We start from the raw sequence: 17,509 nt of genomic DNA on the forward strand, positions 1-17,509 counted from the left end.
GTGGAGTTTACAATCAAATCAACCAGTCTTTAGTAGTGGAGCTGATCAACGGGCTACACCTGCTCCTAATTTAAATGACTCATACACGTTTGTGTGAACTCTGTATATGAAGACCGTGATCTTTCTGTGACTTCCACAGATATTATAGACATGTGCTGGATGCTGGTTAAACAGTTTTAAAAGAAAGTTATACAAAAACTACCAACTTCTTTTTCTCAGGTAGGTATTGGATTTTGGAAATAGCTTCTAATTGCTTCACATCTAATTCTTGCCCATTTATTCTGTGTCACGAGAAACATTTTGTACATTTTCAATACAAACATGCAGAATTCTTGTGCCAAACATCTGGTCATTTTATTTGAAGAAATCAAACATTAAAGTTGGTATAACATGAATAAAATAACAAACCTATATGAAAAACCCTGTCCGAGCCACACAAACCAATACTAGTATGCATTCTACAGGTTAAAACAGTGCACAGGCAGCTGATTTATCAATATTTAAACAGTGATTTCCTGCCCATTACTTTGAATATATAAAATGTAAATTAAATCTTTAATATTGAAGGAAAAAATGCAATTAAATGAATTTTGCATAATGCATTCACATATTTAAGAAGCAAATTTTAAAATATAAATTTCAAAATAAAGCACCCTTGGTTGTTCAAACCATCAACACAGAGGTTTGAAGTTTCACCCACATACAAAATGAAATATGTCAGGTTTTGATGTTACCTTGAAATTAAACAGATACTCAGACTAAATGCTACATTAATTCAGAGTTAACATTATTATGGATACAAAATGAAATTATAATTGAGGTGATCATATTTTGTTGCAGGATGGCATATTGTGTCATTACCATACAAAATCTATTTATTCACATTATTAGCAATAAGTAGCATCTTAATAAGGTCAACAATGATTATCAATTTGCTTAATGGCAATGCTTCATTTACCGTGCCTGAAACCTTTTCCTGTTTTTGCACAAACTGATACTTGCTTTATAAAATTGTGCACCATGAATTCTCATTATTGGTGGTTGGTATTGATGATTGATGAGTAACATTTGGAGTAACATTTGGAGTGCGAGTCCACGTGGGAATACTTGTTTGCCTCGGGGCCACAGCACAAGTAGCAGAATAGTTAGATGATCTTTCACAAACTGCTTTGGTCTCAAGGCAAGCAAAGCAAAACTCCACATGACACCTGGAGCACAGGATATACTTGCACATTTCTTTATGCTCTATAGTAATCCCACATGTGGGACAAGCGCGGAATTTAGGGCATTGGATGTTACTGAAGGATAAAGTTTTCATGTCACAGTTCTTAAGGGCGTCCAGCTGAATGTTTGTACATCCTTCATTGTCACATCGATCAGAACGGGGTGCATGGCCCTTCCATTGCTTCGAACATTGCCAGCAAAATTCATAGCAACTTCCATTTTGCGCTGCACAAATGGAACATCTCACTGAAAGATTTGTCAGATCTTTTCGCTCGACACAAGTCTGGCATCCAGGGCACTGAAGAAAGACAGAACAATTACATCAACACTGAAATAAAATATGTATAGGAAGGAACTGCAGATGCTGGTTTAAACCAAAGATAGTCACAAAATGCTGGAGTAACTCAGAGGGACAGGCAGCATCTCTGGATAGGAATAGGTGAGGTTTCAGGTCGAGACCCTTCTTCAGACCCGACCTGAAACGTCATCCACTCTTTCTATCCAGAGATGCTGCCTGTCCAGTTGAATTACTCTATCATTTTCAGTCTATCTTCAGTGCATACCAGTACCTGCAGTTCCCTCCTACTGAAACTAAATAGGAGAATGGGGTTGAGAGGGAAACATAGATTAGCCATGATTGAATGGCGGAGTAGACTTGATGGGCCGAGTGGCCTAATTCTGCTTCTTGCAAATATGAGCTTGTGATTGCCTATGCCCATTTCCATCTTGCCAATTTGGATTTTCTCAATTCCTGTTATGAATGTTGTTACCATTTATTATAAGTAAGGTGCTGTATTACCGTGCTGAATTCACAGTACTTTGCCGCAGCGAGTAAGGCAACCTTCTCTTCAAAATACTTCTGTTCATCGTCAGTCAGCAATGCATGCCTGCGAACCTCCACATAGGGCCATTCCTTGTTGCACTTTTCTTCTGTTCCACCCTTTATAGCAGGGCAGTGGAATGTGGAATGACCCTAAAATAGGTATTGGTTGTTGCAAACAAAAATACCAATGTTAACATTTGCTTTGATGCAAGGCCATGCAAGAGTTAAAATGAATGAAAAGTGCATGGAAACTGATTGCCAGAAATACTTACAGAATCTATCAGGCTACGGCACCACCCGGTCAGAGATGTGGGGTCCACAGCATGTCCACAGGACATCTCCACTCTGAGAACATTTGGGTCATCATCGCCTACAAACGAGATCTTTCATTAGAGTTCTGGCATAACTTTTATAACAAGCAAATTCTGACATAAAAATATAATGTAAACTCTCCATAAATGTAGAGAATTGTCCCAATATATCTTAGTTACAAAAGGACAAAGCCAACCATCAAACTCTCTCCCCCTTTCTGCTGGGATCACTCTGTGTGTGTAATTTCCTGGTCTGCTCACCCTCCCCACCCAGCCCTTCCATTCCCTGGCATTATCTATCATCTGCAAACATTGAAGAGGTCAACCTTTCTAACTTGTTCCTCCCATATTGCTAGCAAAGGAGATACCATGGAACATTCACTTTGCCAAACAATGCTCAGTTTGGTTCTTCCAATGCATTCAGCTGCAGCCCTCATTATAGATATGGTGCCAGCACGTAGCAAGGAGTAGATTACTAGAGCGGAGATCAGACTGACTACACTTGGAGCTGAGAACTACACTATTTGACCCAGTTGAACCTCAAGGTGGCCCTGTGAAAAACCAATGGGCAATTGGCACTCATCAGTCTGGAGTGTAGCAGAGTATTGAGTATAGAGTTTGGGAAGTCATGTTGCAGTTATATAAGACGTTGGTGAGACCTCATTGAGAGGATTGTATTCAGTTCTGGGCACCTTTTTAGAGGAAAGATGTTGTCAAGTTGTAAAGGGCACAAAACAGATTTACAATGATGTTGCCAGGATTCAAGTCTGAGCTTTTGGGAGAGATTGAGCCGGCAGGGACTCTAGTCCTTAGAATGCAGGAGGCTGAGGGGTGATCTTATAGAGGTGTATGAAATCATGAATAGATTGGTTAGCCGGCCAGTCTCTTGCCCAGAGTAGGTGGATCGAGAAACAAAGGGCATAGGTTTAAGGTGAAGGGGAAAAGGTTTAATAGGAACCTGAGGGTAACTTTTTCACAAAAAGGGGTTCTGGGTGTATGGACTGCACTGCCGGAGGAGGTGGTTGAGGCAGGGACTATTGCTATGTTTAAGAAGCAATTAGCCAGGTGCATGGATAGGACCGGTTTAGAGGGATATTGGCCAAATGCAGGCATGGGACTAGTGTAGATGGATATTTTACCTGTGCTCAATTTTATGGGCAATGTCTCACATAACGAGGAGGCAATGGAGACGGCAGAAGCTGGAATCTGCTGCAAGAGAAGGTGAGCAGCTGCAGGAACTCAGCATCTGTGGAGGGAAATAGACAACCTCCCAAGAGTCTCGACAACGTCCAGTGCTATTTCCCACCACAGATGTTGCCGGACTCGCTAAGTTCCTCCAGCCGTTCCCCTTTCTCTCCACACTATCATATCGAACCAGAATGTCCCTTCGGCAGAAAATGTTAGATTTAGACCAATGTTAGATTTGGGCCGAAAAGTGGCAGATCTTTCAAACCACACAAGCGCCTGACAACGCAGGGATCCTACACAATAGAGATTGACCGTGCACATGCATTGCTGCCGCTGTGTTTTTCGTCACTATTTTGGGAGGTTGAACATTACACAATACACAATACAATTTATTTGTCACTTGAACCTCATAGAGGCTCTAATGAAATGTTGTTTCTACAGTCATACACACATGAAAAAAAGACCCAAGACACAACACAATTTACACAGACATCCATCACCGCGCATCTCCTCCTCGCTGTGATGGAAGGCAAAAAAACGTTTCTCTCCCCTGCACTCCCCATTCCCCTCCCGATGTCAGAGTCAAAGCCCCCGGCGGGCATTAATTGCATTAACTGCCGCTCTAGCACCAGAGACTGGGTATTTGCAGCAAATGACACACCGCTCTCCCCTTAATCCATCTGGAACGTAAAGGGACAGGAGAGTCATAGAATATTCCCCAATATGGGAAGGTAGTTGAAAATGAATGACATCCCTGGGGACAAAGTCATCTTCCGAGTCTGTACTACCCTGATGCTGGAATCTCAGACAAGCCCAATCTCATTCCCCCCCTCCCCCGTTTTTGCACCGTCCGAACTGGCCACACGGGTCACCTCCCACGTCCCAGGAAAGCGTTGACAAGTTCATTAGTTTCCGTTCATTAGTTTCCCAAGGCTGAATTGAAACATTCAGACGGAAGATGCTTGAAACGCTCGGTAGGTCAGGAAACGTCTGCAAATAAAATATATAAACGAATGAGTTTTAAAAAGAAACCTGTGATCTCGTCCTTTCTCTGTACAAACTTCAGGGTGCTGTCATTGGGATCATAGCGCTTTCCCGGCGTCTCCGTCATCCTTTCCTGGATGCTCAGTCCCAACCAATGTGTCCAAAGGTTCATGCCGCCTGTTCACGACCGCTCCGACTGTCTCTAAAGTCAAACACCCGACTGATGCTTGCTGCAAACAAACGTAATACAGCGTGAACCTTATGACCAATCCCATGGAGTTCCAATCTGTAGAGTTTCACTTTCAATTTATTATAAATGAGTAAGACTCGTGTGCCGGGAAACATCACAACACCCCCTCTCCCCCCCCCCCCCCCCCCCCCCCTCCACCACCTCCCCCCCCTCCCCCCCCTCCACACCAACACCGGAATTCCCATTCACTTGGGTGGCTACTGTATGAACACTGCATTCTGGAATTATGAGTAACAGCTCCATTCTCCCTCTCTCTTTCCTTTGCCTCACCCCTAACCCCCCTCTCATTTCCCCGCCACCTCGTAGAAACAAGGAAACATGTTGGTTCGCAAAGCAAGATACAAAGTGCTGGACTCAGCGGGTCTGGCAGCATCTCTGGAGAAATCTCAGACTGAAGAAGGGTCCCGACCCAACACGTCACCTATACATGTTCTCCAGAGATGCTGCTTGACCTGCTGAGTTACTCCAGCATGTGTGTCCTTTTCACCCATCGCCCCACTTTCTTTCTTTCTCTCTTTCTTTCTTTCTCTCTTCTCTCTTTCTTTCTCTCGTTCTTTCTCTCGTTCTTTCTCTCGTTCTTTCTCTCGTTCTTTCTCTCGTTCTCTCTCTCGTTCTCTCTCTCGTTCTCTCTCTCTCCTTCTCTCCTTCTCTCTCTCTCTCTCTCTCTCTCTCTCTCTCTCTCTATCTCCCCCACCTTCTCTCTCTCTCCCCTCTTAAACTCTCTCTCCTTCTCTCTCTCTCTCCTTTTCTTCTTTTTTCTTTCTCCCTCTCTCTTTCTATCTTTCTATCTCTCTCCCCATATCTGTACCATCACTTGCTAGGCTTTTATCTCGCCCCCATCTCTTTTGACGTCACCTTCATGGAAATGTGTCAGCCTCGATAACAATCAGCACGGGAGCACCTCAAGGCTGCGTGCTCAGCCCCCTGCTGTACTCACTCTATACCCATGACTGCGTAGCGAACCACAGTGCGAACTCCATCATCAAGTTCGCTGACGACACCACTGTTGTGGGGTGTATCACTGATGGGGATGAGTCAGAATATAGAAGAGAGATCGAGCAACTGTCCATATGGTGCCAGCGCAATAACCTGGCCCTCAACACCAGCAAAACCAAGGAACTGATTGTGGACTTTGGAAGGAGTAGGAGGGGGACCCACACCCCCATTTATATCAACGGGTCGATGGTTGAAAGGGTCAAGAACTTCAAATTCCTGGGCGTGCACATCTCTGAAGCTCTTTCCTGGTCCGAGAACACTGATGCAATTATCAAAAAAGCACATCAGCGCCTCTACTTCCTGAGAAGATTACGGAGAGTCGGATTGTCAAGGAAGACTCTCTCTAACTTCTACAGGTGCACAGTCGAGAGCATGCTGACCGGTTGCATCGTGGCTTGGTTTGGCAATTTGAGCGCCCTGGAGAGGAAAAGATTACAAAAAGTAGTAAACACTGCCCAGTCCATCATCGGCTCTGACCTTCCTTCCATCGAGGGGATTTATCGCAGTCGCTGCCTCAAAAGGCTGGCAGTATCATCAAAGACCCACACCACCCTGGCCACACACTCATCTCTCTGCTACCTTCAGGTAGAAGGTACAGGAGCCTGAAGACTGCAACAGCCAGGTTCAGGAATAGCTACTTCCCCTCAGCCATCAGGCTATTAAACCTGGCTCGGACAAAACTCTGATTATTAACAATCCAGTTTCTGTTATTGCACTTTACCAGTTTATTTATTCATGTCTGTATATATTTATATCATGGTATATGGACACATTTATCTGTACTGTAGTAAATGCCTTACTATTTTCTGTGTGCTTAAGCAAAGCAAGAATTTCATTGTCCTATACAGGGACACATGACAATAAACTCACTTGAACTTGAACTTGAACTTCAAAAATGCTGCCTGACCTGCTGAGTTCCACCACCGTTTTGCGTTTAGCTTAGATGCACATTTGATGCCATGGGCAGAGTGGGCTAAAGGGTATGAATGTAACCTTTTATTAACCTTTATCAGTTAAATCACTCATCCCAGTCTCTATATATTAAGACGTGCAAAAATTGACAAAGACATTAAAAATATGAATTTATTATGAAAATATAAATGAACTGTTAATCAATTATATTGACAATAAAATCCACAAGGAAACTGGAGATCAGGGAGAAAACCCACGCAGTTTACGGGGAGAATGTACAAACTCTGTACAGACAGCACCCGCAGTCAGGATGGAACCTGATTATTCTGGCTCTGGCACTGTACCGTTGCACCACCGTGCCGCCCATAGGTGTTATAGGGAATGGGCACAGAAGTGAAAATGAAGTCAACAACCATGGTCATATTGCATGGTGTGGCAGGTTTAGGGTGACTTCCTCTTGCTCCTATTTTCTTGTGTTTGTGTGTTGTCAGAAGACTAGTCACATTGTATGTATGCTCTGTTCAACTTAATTCTGGGCCATTTAGCCTTATGGCAGTAAGAATCGTAGAACATGATTGAGCGCAGACAATAAAGGTTTCACTTTTTGAGTAAGAAAGAACTGCAGATACTGGTAAAATCAACGGTAGACACAAGATGCTGGAGTAACTCAGCGGATCAGGCAGCATCTCTGGAGAGAAGGAATGGGCGATGTTTCGGGTTGAGATTGAAGAGTAAATGGCCTGTCCCACTTGGGCGACCTAATTGGCAAGTTAAGAAGAGCTTAGGAGAGTTTGGAAAAAATGTCGTGTTGAAGACCAGCTTCGACTATGTTGAAGACAAGCTTCGACTAGCTTCGACTAACTAAGGGAAAATTGAACCCCGAATAGTGGAGTGAAGACGACCTCCTTCGATCTCCTTCTACCTCCCTTCGACTATGATGAAGACTACCTACGACTAGCTTCGACTACCCACGACTGACATGCCGACCTTCTACGACTAAACCTACGAGTAAAAAAAGTATCGATTTTTCCATGGTGACCTTTTTTTACTCGCGGGCATTTTTTAACATATTGAAAAAACCGCAGCGACCTAGCTGAGGCCTCGAATACGCGGAGACCACTCTCGAACATGAAGGAGAGTTACGAAGACCTCCTACGACCTTGTGGTGACCATGCTGCGAGTATGGATTGAGGGCAAACTCGCCAGAACTCGCGGTGGAGGTCGCCCAAGTGGGACAGCCCCTTAAGGATAAGTAAACTACACACATATTTAATGCAAGGGAATCAATGGAAAAGATGACAAAGTTATCCACACATTTCTTCATTTTATTATTTCACTTGATCAACAGTAAAATTATAACAAGATGTGATACAATTTTCTGAAAATAACATGAAAAATGTGTGCAGAAACCTGCCTTTATGAGTGTGAAATTGTTTGTGATATTTCTTCTATTACTTGAATGTTTATAGTACTATGGTAAATAAAATCTCATGTGTGGATTAACTAGGAATTAGAGTAGGACTTGGGTACAATGATTAAACATTCATTTACGAGACTAGTGGTATATATTGGAGCAGTTATTGCCAGCAGTTCCTGCATTGTTGCCGTACAGTGAGCTGGGCAAAGTTGGCGGCCAACACCAACATTGGAGATAGATTGGGGAGTAAAGAAGGTTATTTAGGATTACAATCTGGAACAAATGAGAAAGTCGGCCAAGGAATGGCAAATAGAATATAACTGTGACAAGTGCAACGTGTTGCATTTTGGTGTTAAACCAGGGCAGGCCTCGGGGTAGAAGAGCATAGTTCCCTGAAAGCAGTGGTGAGTCAGTTATTTGGCATGCTTGCCTTCATTAGTCATCTTTCCACATTTAGTTCTCCAATATTTTCACCTCCCGTCTTAAACACCAACCTTGTGCTTGTACACAACACTGCATTCATTTAAAATATTTATTAATAAAGGATAAAGGTAAATAATGTTTGAGCAAAGGTCATGCATGCAACGTTTATACAAAACTGCCTCGTTGTATTTATTGAATCGATAGGCAGTGTAATCATGCATTTACTCTCCCGTGCTAAACAGCTGATGGGAAAATACAAAGACTATTTCGGTGAGGATAAAAATATAGTATTGAAACAATGCAGGATTGGTTTACAGACGAGAATACGGTGTATAGAACAACAGGTGAAATGTTGAAGCCCCATATTGAAATAAATACTAAGGTACATTGGATAACATACACTTTATGAATGTTAAGATTATCGTTGTGTCGGCATTTTCGGATCAGAGAGATATGGATCATCACTATTCATTGTCTAGAATCTTCATTTCCACACGAATGTTTCACGGGTGAGAATCTCACTCGCTGTACATTCCCCCTCCTACCAGACCCAGTACGGCGAGTATTGTGGATCTGTCCTGGATCCCGTAATCAGCCAATGTTTTCTTGTCTTCCAGTTGCTCATTGGAAAAAAGCAGGCGGAGGTCACATGTGTCCCCGACCTCTGCAGAAAAAGAAGGGGGGGGGGGGGGGGGGTGAGAAAATAACACGGCCTCAAGTCCATCCTGAATGCCTTTTCCACCGATCACTTGCCAGGCATTGTTCACCCCCCCACACCCATCCACACATTGATTCAGCATCTATATTCTAGCTTCCTATCCCCAACAACAATCAGTCTGAGGAAGGGTCCCGACCTGAAACGTTGCTTGTCCATCATGGAGGTGCTGCCTGTCCAGCTCACTTTGTTCCCCAGCACTTTTCATCTGTAAACCAACATCTGCAGTTCCTTGTGCTGCCGTCTTTGGTAAACCGTCTAACTTCGCCTTTACATCCAGCATCGATCCCGTTCATTAGTCACACACGTAACCACGTTTCTATCGACCCCATGGAATATTGTCATTCCAAATTTGCACCCCCCATCACAAACTGCTTTCTCGATTTCATCCCAGCTTTTATTTTTGAAAACTAGACGCCTCATTTTACTCACGGACCTGATAGCACTTTCTCGACCACTTTCTTCTTTAAACTGAGGACTGTCATCCTTTTGAAATCATCTTCGGATTCTCCAATATCAATAGTATTTGTTTTTCCTTTCAGGCCGTTCACGAACACTTGATACGTTTTCCCCATCGCAGCACCCGGACCGTGAACCGCTCTGTTCTCTCTTCGTTAGTTTATAGAATCTGTTTAAAACTGGACAAGGTTTCACTTTTGCTTTCCACATGTTTTCAAGATATGCAGCACTGAGCAATTACGTGGCGAATCTCTGTTGCAACCAAAGATTCTAGAGGAGTGTCACCTGCCTGTGTTTGGCACATACAGTGCCCGCCATAATGTTTGCGACAAAGACCCATCATTTATTTATTTGCCTCTGTACTCCACAATTTGAGATTTGTAATAGAAAATATCACATGTGGTTAAAGCGCACATTGTCAGATTTTATTAAAGGCCATTTTTACACATCTCGGTTTCGCCATGTAGAAATTACAGCTGTGTTTATACATAGTCCCCTTATTTCAGGGCACAATAATGTTAGGGACACATGACTTCACATGTGTTTGTAATTGCTCAGGTGTGTTTAATTGTCTCCTTAATGCAGGTATAAGAGCGCTCTCAGTCTTTCCTCCATCCTTCCATCACCTTTGGAAACCTTTATTGCTGTTGATCAACATGAGGACCAAAGTTGTGCCAATGAAAGTCAAATAAGCCATTGTGAGACTGACAAACAAGAATAAAACTGTTAGAGACATCAGCCAAACCTTAGGCTTACCAAAATCAACTGTTTGGAACATCATTAACAAAAAAGAGAGCACTGGTGAGCTTACTAATCACAAAGGGACTGGCAGGCCAAGGAAGACCTCCACAGCTGATGACAGAAGAATTCTCTCTATAATAAAGAAAAATCCCCAAACACCTGTCCGACAGATCAGAAACACTCTTCAGGAGTCAGGTGTGGATTTGTCAATGACCACTGTCCACAGAAGACTTCATGAACAGATATATAGAGGCTACAAGATGGGGACTCTCTACTAAAGAAAATTCAGGCATGTTCAAAATAAGAATTCAAATTATTTTCATATTTTCTTTCCAAGTTTCTACATTTTATACCAAAAAAAAAGACACAAAATGCTGGAGTAACTGAATGGGTTAGGCAGCGTCTCTAGAGAAACATGGAAACATAGAAAATAGGTGCAGGAGTAGGCCATTTGGCCCTTCGAGCCTGCAACGCCATTCAATATGATCATGGCTGATCATCCAACTCAGTATCCTGTACCTGCCTTCTCTCCATACCCCCTGGTCCCTTTAGCCACAAGGGACACATCTAACTCCCTCTTAAATATAGCCAATGAACTGGCCTCGACTACATTCTGTGGCAGAGAATTCCAGAGATTCACCACTTTCTGTGTAAAAAATGTTTTTCTCATCTCAATCCTAAAAGATTTCCCCTTTATCCTTAAACTGTGACCCCTTGTCCTGGACTTCCCCAACATCGGGAACAATCTTCCTGCATCTAGCCTGTCCAACCCCTTAAGAATTTTGTAAGTTTCTATAAGATCCCCCCTCAATCTTCTAAATTCTAGCGAGTACAAGCCGAGTCTATCCAGTCTTTCTTCATATGAAAATCCTGACATCCCAGGAATCAGTCTGGTGAACCTTCTCTGTACTCCCTCTATGGCAAGAATGTCCTTCCTCAGATTAGGAGACCAAAACTGTACGCAATACTCCAGGTGTGGTCTCACCAAGACCCTGTACAACTGCAGTAGAACCTCCCTGCTCCTATACTCAAATCCTTTTGCTATGAATGCTAACATGCCATTCGCTTTTTTCACTGCCTGCTGCACCTGCATGCCTACTTTCAATGACTGGTGTACCATGACACCCAGGTCTCGTTGCATCTCCACTTTTCCTAATCGGCCACCATTCAGGTAATAGTCTACTTTCCTGTTTTTGCCACCAAAGTGGATAACCTCACATTTATCCACATTATACTGCATCTGCCATGCATTTGCCCACTCACCCAGCCTATCCAAGTCATCTTGCAGCCTCCTAGCATCCTCCTCACAGCTAAAACTGCCCCCCAGTTTCGTGTCATCCGCAAACTTGGAGATGTTGCATTCAATTCCCTCGTCCAAATCATTAATATATATTGTAAATAGCTGGGGTCCCAGCACTAAGCCTTGCGGTACCCCACTAGTCACTGCCTGCCATTGTGAAAAGGACCCGTTTACTCCTACTCTTTGCTTCCTGTCTGCCAGCCAGTTCTCTATCCACATCAATACAGAACCCCCAATACCGTGTGCTTTAAGTTTGTATACTAATCTCTTATGTGGGACCTTGTCGAAAGTCTTCTGGAAGTCCAGATACACCACATCCACTGGTTCTCCCTTATCTACTCTACTAGTTACATCCTCGAAAAATTCTATAAGATTCGTCAGACATGATTTACCTTTCATAAATCCATGCTGACTTTGTCCAATGATTTCACCACTTTCCAAATCCGCTGCTATCCCATCTTTAATAACTGATTCTAACAATTTCCCCACTACCGACGTTAGACTAACTGGTCTGTAATTCCCCGTTTTCTCTCTCCCTCCCTTTTTAAAAAGTGAGGTTACATTAGCTACCCCCCAATCCTCAGGAACTACTCCAGAATCTAAACAGCGTTACCCCCTCCATTAACAGACTCCTAATGGTCCTTCCATAAGCTAGTGTACAGTCCAATACACTTCTAGTACCAATGTGGAAATTGGACTTTGTCAAAGGAACTGATGCTCTACAACGCTGAACTCTGCATTCGGTATCTTCCCCATTGTTCTATCTATCGTAGTTGAGTTTGACGATTGTATTTATGTAAGATATATCTGATGTGTTTGGATAGCATGTGAAATGAAGCTTTTCACTGTACCTCAGTACATGTGCCAGTAATAAACCTAAACCCAATATCTGGGAAAGCTGGACTAAGTGAAACAAAGTAGAATAACGTAGAAGAAAATTAAACTGAAGAGTTCCAGGAAATAGAAACTCAAGTCAAAAACAGAATAACACAAATTGGGTGTGGTTTAGAAGTCTGCTTGCCAAAAGGACAAAGGGTGGCACAGTGGTACAGCTGGTATAGCTACTGATTCATAGCACCAGAGGCCCGGACTCAATTCTGAACTCGGTTGAAATTTGTATAGAAACATAGAAACATAGAAAATAGGTGCAGGAGTAGGCCATTCAATATGATCATGGCTGATCATCCAGAATCAGTACCCCATTCCTGCTTTCTCCCAATGTCCATTGATTCCGTTAGTCCTAAGAGTTATATCCAACTTTTTCTTGAATACATGCAGTGAATTGACCTCCAGAGCCTTTTGTGTCAGAGAATTCCACGGATTCACAACACACTGGGTGAAAAGGTTTTCCTCATCGCAGTCCTAAATAGCCTACCCCTTATTCTTAAACTGTGACCCCCTAATTCTAGACTCTCCCAACATTGGGAACATTTTTCTTGCAACCAGCCTGTCCAATCCCTTAATAATTTTATATGTTTCCTTAAGATACCCTCTCATCCTTCCAAATTCCTTTGAATATACAGAATGGAGTTTGCATGTTCTCCCTGTAATTGTATGACATTGCAAATGCAGAAGGGAATTTAAGGTGTTGAAGGGAACTAATTAAAAGTGTCTTGAAAGCCCCATTTCAAAATAACTCTACCAGAACCACAAGAGACTGCACACAAAGCATTCAACTAGTCTGTACACCACATACAGGAAACACAGACAGAAAGGTACTGTAAACAAGGAGGCCAGAGACATCATGTTATAGGTTAAAGGCCTTTCGTTAAATGTATCAGCCAACGCCATTTTGTTCAAATATTCAGACGGTCATTTCTCAGTCTGCTTTAAATTGTGCTTTCATCAAACATACATTAAATGATATAATTCCCAATGGAAATAGTATTGCCAATAAAACTAGTCTATCGTCTCTCGTTAAACACTTCTTGAACAATCAGGTTTTAAAATAATGCTCTGTTCTTAAAACCATACAGAAACTTCCTGTTTATTTCCTGTTAACCACCGGAGCACCCTACCCCCTCCCGAAGGTGATGATCATTTATCCTACCCATCCCCCTCTCCCCAATCTTACCACCGAGTATGCCTTTCTGATTCTTCAACCTGACCCCTCCCCCCCCCCCCCCCCCCCCCCCCCCCCCCCCCCCCGTCTCTATCATGCACAATCAAGGCTGATTCCCCATATTTGGTGAATACCCCTAATACATTGTAACAAGAACCCTAGGTGAGGGAAGACAGCTACATTTGGATGAATGCAATTTTGTCAAACTGGGACAAAAATAACTGGATAACGTCTGAAACATAGAAACATAGAAAATAGGTGCAGGAGTAGGCCATTCGGTCCTTCGAGCCTGCACCGCCATTCAATATGATCATGGCTGATCATCCAACTCAGTATCCTGTACCTGCCTTCTCTCCATACCCCCTGATCCCTTTAGCCACAAGGGCCACATCTAACTCCCTCTTAAATAAAGCCAGAAGGGTCTTGACCTGAAACGTCACTTATCCTGAGATGCTGCCTGACCCACTGAGTTACTCAAGAACTTTGTGTCTTTTAAAAAAAATAAACCAGCTTCTGCAGATCCTTTTATTTCGAGGAAGATATTTATATTAATGTTTAGTTTAGTTTTGTTTAGATTAGAGATACAGCACAGAAACAAGAGCTTCAGCCTACCAGGTCCATGCCATCCATCGATCACACATACACTAATTCTATGTCCTACACACTAGGGGCGATTTACCAAAGCCATTTAATCTACAGACCGACACATCTTTGGAATGTGGTAGGAAACCGGAGCACCTGAAGAAAACGCACGTGGTAACAATGAGAACATACAAACTCCGCACAGTCAGTTCCATAGTTGGGATCGAGCCTGGTTCTCCAACGTTGTGAGGCAACAGCTCTCTCGCTTCACCACTGTGCTGCCCAGTACAATTAAAGCTGCATTAAAAATGCAATTGGCATCATAATACTCAATTCATAATATTTGAACCAAGCTGATGCCATGTAAGAGCTAACATTTATAATCTTCATGATGTATAAAATGTATAATGCATTCAGCTTCATGGAGCCTCCTGTCAATGCTACATTTTAACTGCAAAGTGGAGAGGGAACTGAATGCCTCATTTCAGTTGCCCAGACATTTACCCAGTCTGACAATTGACTGATATACTGAAAGTTCGGAGAATTTTCATTTGAAACTTTATCACATTTGCCCTCTCACATTTGATCTCTGGTGCTGTCTTAATGGAGTTTGCACGTTCCTCCTGTGACCATGTGGGTTTGATACACCAGTTATTTCCACATCCCACAGATGTGCAGCCTCTGTAGAATGCCCCTAGTATGTAGGGAGTGGATGCAAAAGTGGGTAACATGGAATTCGTGTGAATAAGGGCACTGATGGTCAGCATGGGCTCAGTGTGTTTACTTTCTATTTTATCGAATGCTGGAGGATTTATTCAGTTCTTCCGGACAATATTTTTAACTGAATCAACATTATTAAACAGAATATTAGTGATGACCATTTGTTCTTTCTGAGAAGTTGTCAGGTGCTGTCCTACTCATAATTCGGAGCAAAGCTTCTGTCTTTCCAGCATAACAAGAGTAAGAGGCAATGGGAACCTACCTCAGTAGAGGGTGCAGTCTTTTGTTTAGTTTAGTTTAGAGATACAGCACGGAAACAGCTCTTCGGCCCACCGAGTCCGCACCGATCAGTGATCCTCACACAGTAACACTATCTTACACACACTAGGGACAATTTACATTTATACCAAGCCAATTAACCTGCAAACCAGTCCATTGTTGGTATGAGAGGAAACCAAAAATCTTGGAGAAAACCCACACGGTCACAGGGAGAACGTACAAACTCCGTACAGACAGCACCCGTAGTCGGATTCGAACCCGGGCCTCTGATCTTGTAAGCGCTGTAAGGCAGCAATTCTACCGCTGCGCCACTATGAAAGGTTTGGTTATTGGAGATCATGAGTATGTGTGTTTGAAATCTGTGTGATGAATGAGTATCTAGATGGGTGTTGGTGAAATCAGGAATCTGCGGAGATTCAGCAATTAGTGCCGGGATTACTCACGATGTGTGGAGGTTTTGTGTCATCAGCTTAGTACTGGTGGGGGGGGGGGGACAAGATCATGTCATAAGTGATAGGAGTAGAATTATCCCATCAAGTCTACTCCACCATTCAATCATAGCTGATCAATCTCTCCATCCTAACCCCATTCTCCTGCCTACTCCCCATAACCTCTGACACCCGTACTAATCAAGAATCTATCTACCTCTCCTGTAAATATATCCACTGATTTTGCCTCAACAGCCTTCTGTGGCAAAGAATTTCACAAGTTCACCACCCCTTGACTAAAGAAATCCCTCCTCATCTCCTACCTAAAAGAACGTCCTTTAATTCTGAGGCTATGACCTCTAGTCCTAGACTCTCCCACAAGTGGAAACACCTTCTCCACATCCACTCTATCCAAGCCTTTTGAGGTTAAGAGGGATGCAAACTTGCAGGTTGGTAGACGGATGGTAGACCTCCAGGAGTGGGGTGGGGTGGGACAAGAGATTTTTGGGGGCAGTGCCCAAGGGAGACTGAGGACAACCTGGTATAAAAGTTACATAAAGGGAACCTATATCTCAGGTGTGTTCCCATTCAAGTCAGGGCTCAGAATCATTCGATAGGTCGGCTTTTGCACGAGTGACTTCCCCACTGCGCAGATCATGAGGTCATAAATTAATTATCTCAGGTTTAGCAGTACACTATGTTAATGACTTCATTTTTCATTCCATTTTGTATTTTATTGAAATTGAATCACAGAACATAAAAAGCGAAGTGTAGTTCAGAGGTTCATTTATTGTCACATACACCAATTGGTGTCGTGGAATTCAAGTTGCCATTGCAGAACACTAATAAGAATACAACACAACATTAAAGAAGAATTTAACATAAAACATAAAAACATCCCCCCACAATGGTTCCCACTGTGAGGGAAGGGTCAAAGTCCAGTCCCCATTCCCTTGTCCACCCATAGTCGGGCCTATTGAGGCCTCCGCAGTCGCTGCTACGGGGCCCGATGTTTCAGGCCCTTCTCGCCGGGTGATGGTGCTCCGGCGTCGGGAGAACCTTCTCAGCGGCTTGGGATGCCTGGAACGGCCACATCCTTACCGGAGACCGCGGCTTCAGAAGCCGACAGGCCGCGCTGGATGGAGCTCCACCACTGGTGATCTCAGCGAAAGATCCCAGGCTCCCGATGTTAAAGTCAGCGCCGCAGCCCGCTGCTTTCCTCAGAGATGCTGCTCGGAGGAAAGCCGCCTCTCCGACAAGGTAGGGACTGAGAAATACAAAGAATAGACCTCCAAACAACACTTCTTAACGTACTAAAAATTAAAAAAAGGAAGTGAAAGGGCGGACAGCTGCAGGCAGGGCAGCCATACCCAACTGGACGGTGCCCCCTTGTGTGAACAACTTTCCAGGCAGCTGAATAATCATTTGTTTAAAAAAGTGAAAGCTGGACTAAGTGAAACAAAGCTGGACTAAGTGAAACAAAGTAGAATAACGTAGAAGAAAATTAAACTGAAGAGTTCTAGGAAATAGAAATTCAAGTCAAAAACAGAATAACACAAATTGGGTGTGGTTTAGAAGTCTGCTTGCCAAAAGGACAAAGGGTGGCACAGTGGTACAGCTGGTATAGCTACTGATTCATAGCACCAGAGGCCCGGGTTCAATTCTGAACTCAGTTGCTATCTGTATAGAAACATA

At 43.2% G+C, this 17,509-nt stretch overlaps 2 protein-coding genes across 2 annotated transcripts; both read right to left on the reverse strand.

Annotated features, from left to right (window-relative positions):
- Positions 1-426: 426 nt before the first annotated feature.
- Positions 427-4,752, reverse strand: LOC116979528 (probable E3 ubiquitin-protein ligase ARI10). Its single transcript, XM_033031060.1, has 4 exons — positions 4,579-4,752; positions 2,320-2,417; positions 2,024-2,197; positions 427-1,522 (listed from the first exon to the last, which is right to left on the reverse strand). Exons 1-4 carry the CDS (start codon positions 4,700-4,702, stop codon positions 1,004-1,006), a joined length of 915 nt encoding a protein of 304 aa, XP_032886951.1. The 5' UTR covers positions 4,703-4,752; the 3' UTR covers positions 427-1,003.
- Positions 4,753-8,354: 3,602 nt separating this feature from the next.
- On the reverse strand, positions 8,355-9,896 carry LOC116980104 (ubiquitin-60S ribosomal protein L40-like). The gene is made up of 2 exons (XM_033032213.1): positions 9,680-9,896; positions 8,355-9,192 (listed from the first exon to the last, which is right to left on the reverse strand). Exons 1-2 carry the CDS (start codon positions 9,816-9,818, stop codon positions 9,047-9,049), a joined length of 285 nt encoding a protein of 94 aa, XP_032888104.1. The 5' UTR covers positions 9,819-9,896; the 3' UTR covers positions 8,355-9,046.
- Between the last annotated feature and the right edge of the window lie 7,613 nt (positions 9,897-17,509).

The sequence above is a fragment of the Amblyraja radiata genome, chromosome 13, assembly GCF_010909765.2.
Source record: "Amblyraja radiata isolate CabotCenter1 chromosome 13, sAmbRad1.1.pri, whole genome shotgun sequence".
NCBI classification, from domain to species: Eukaryota; Metazoa; Chordata; class Chondrichthyes; order Rajiformes; family Rajidae; genus Amblyraja; species Amblyraja radiata.

Excerpts from the sequence above, each read along its gene's own strand:
- LOC116980104 (XM_033032213.1), bottom strand. The coding sequence starts at position 9,818 with ATGGGGAAAACGTATCAAGTGTTCGTGAACGGCCTGAAAGGAAAAACA. Across the intron at positions 9,193-9,679 it reads GGTCGAGAAAGTGCTATCAG|AGGTCGGGGACACATGTGAC; the intron begins GTCCGTGAGTAA and ends CTTTTTCTGCAG.
- LOC116979528 (XM_033031060.1), bottom strand. The coding sequence starts at position 4,702 with ATGAACCTTTGGACACATTGGTTGGGACTGAGCATCCAGGAAAGGATG. Across the intron at positions 2,418-4,578 it reads GAGAAAGGACGAGATCACAG|GCGATGATGACCCAAATGTT; the intron begins GTTTCTTTTTAA and ends TCTCGTTTGTAG. Across the intron at positions 2,198-2,319 it reads GCCGTAGCCTGATAGATTCT|GGTCATTCCACATTCCACTG; the intron begins GTAAGTATTTCT and ends TACCTATTTTAG.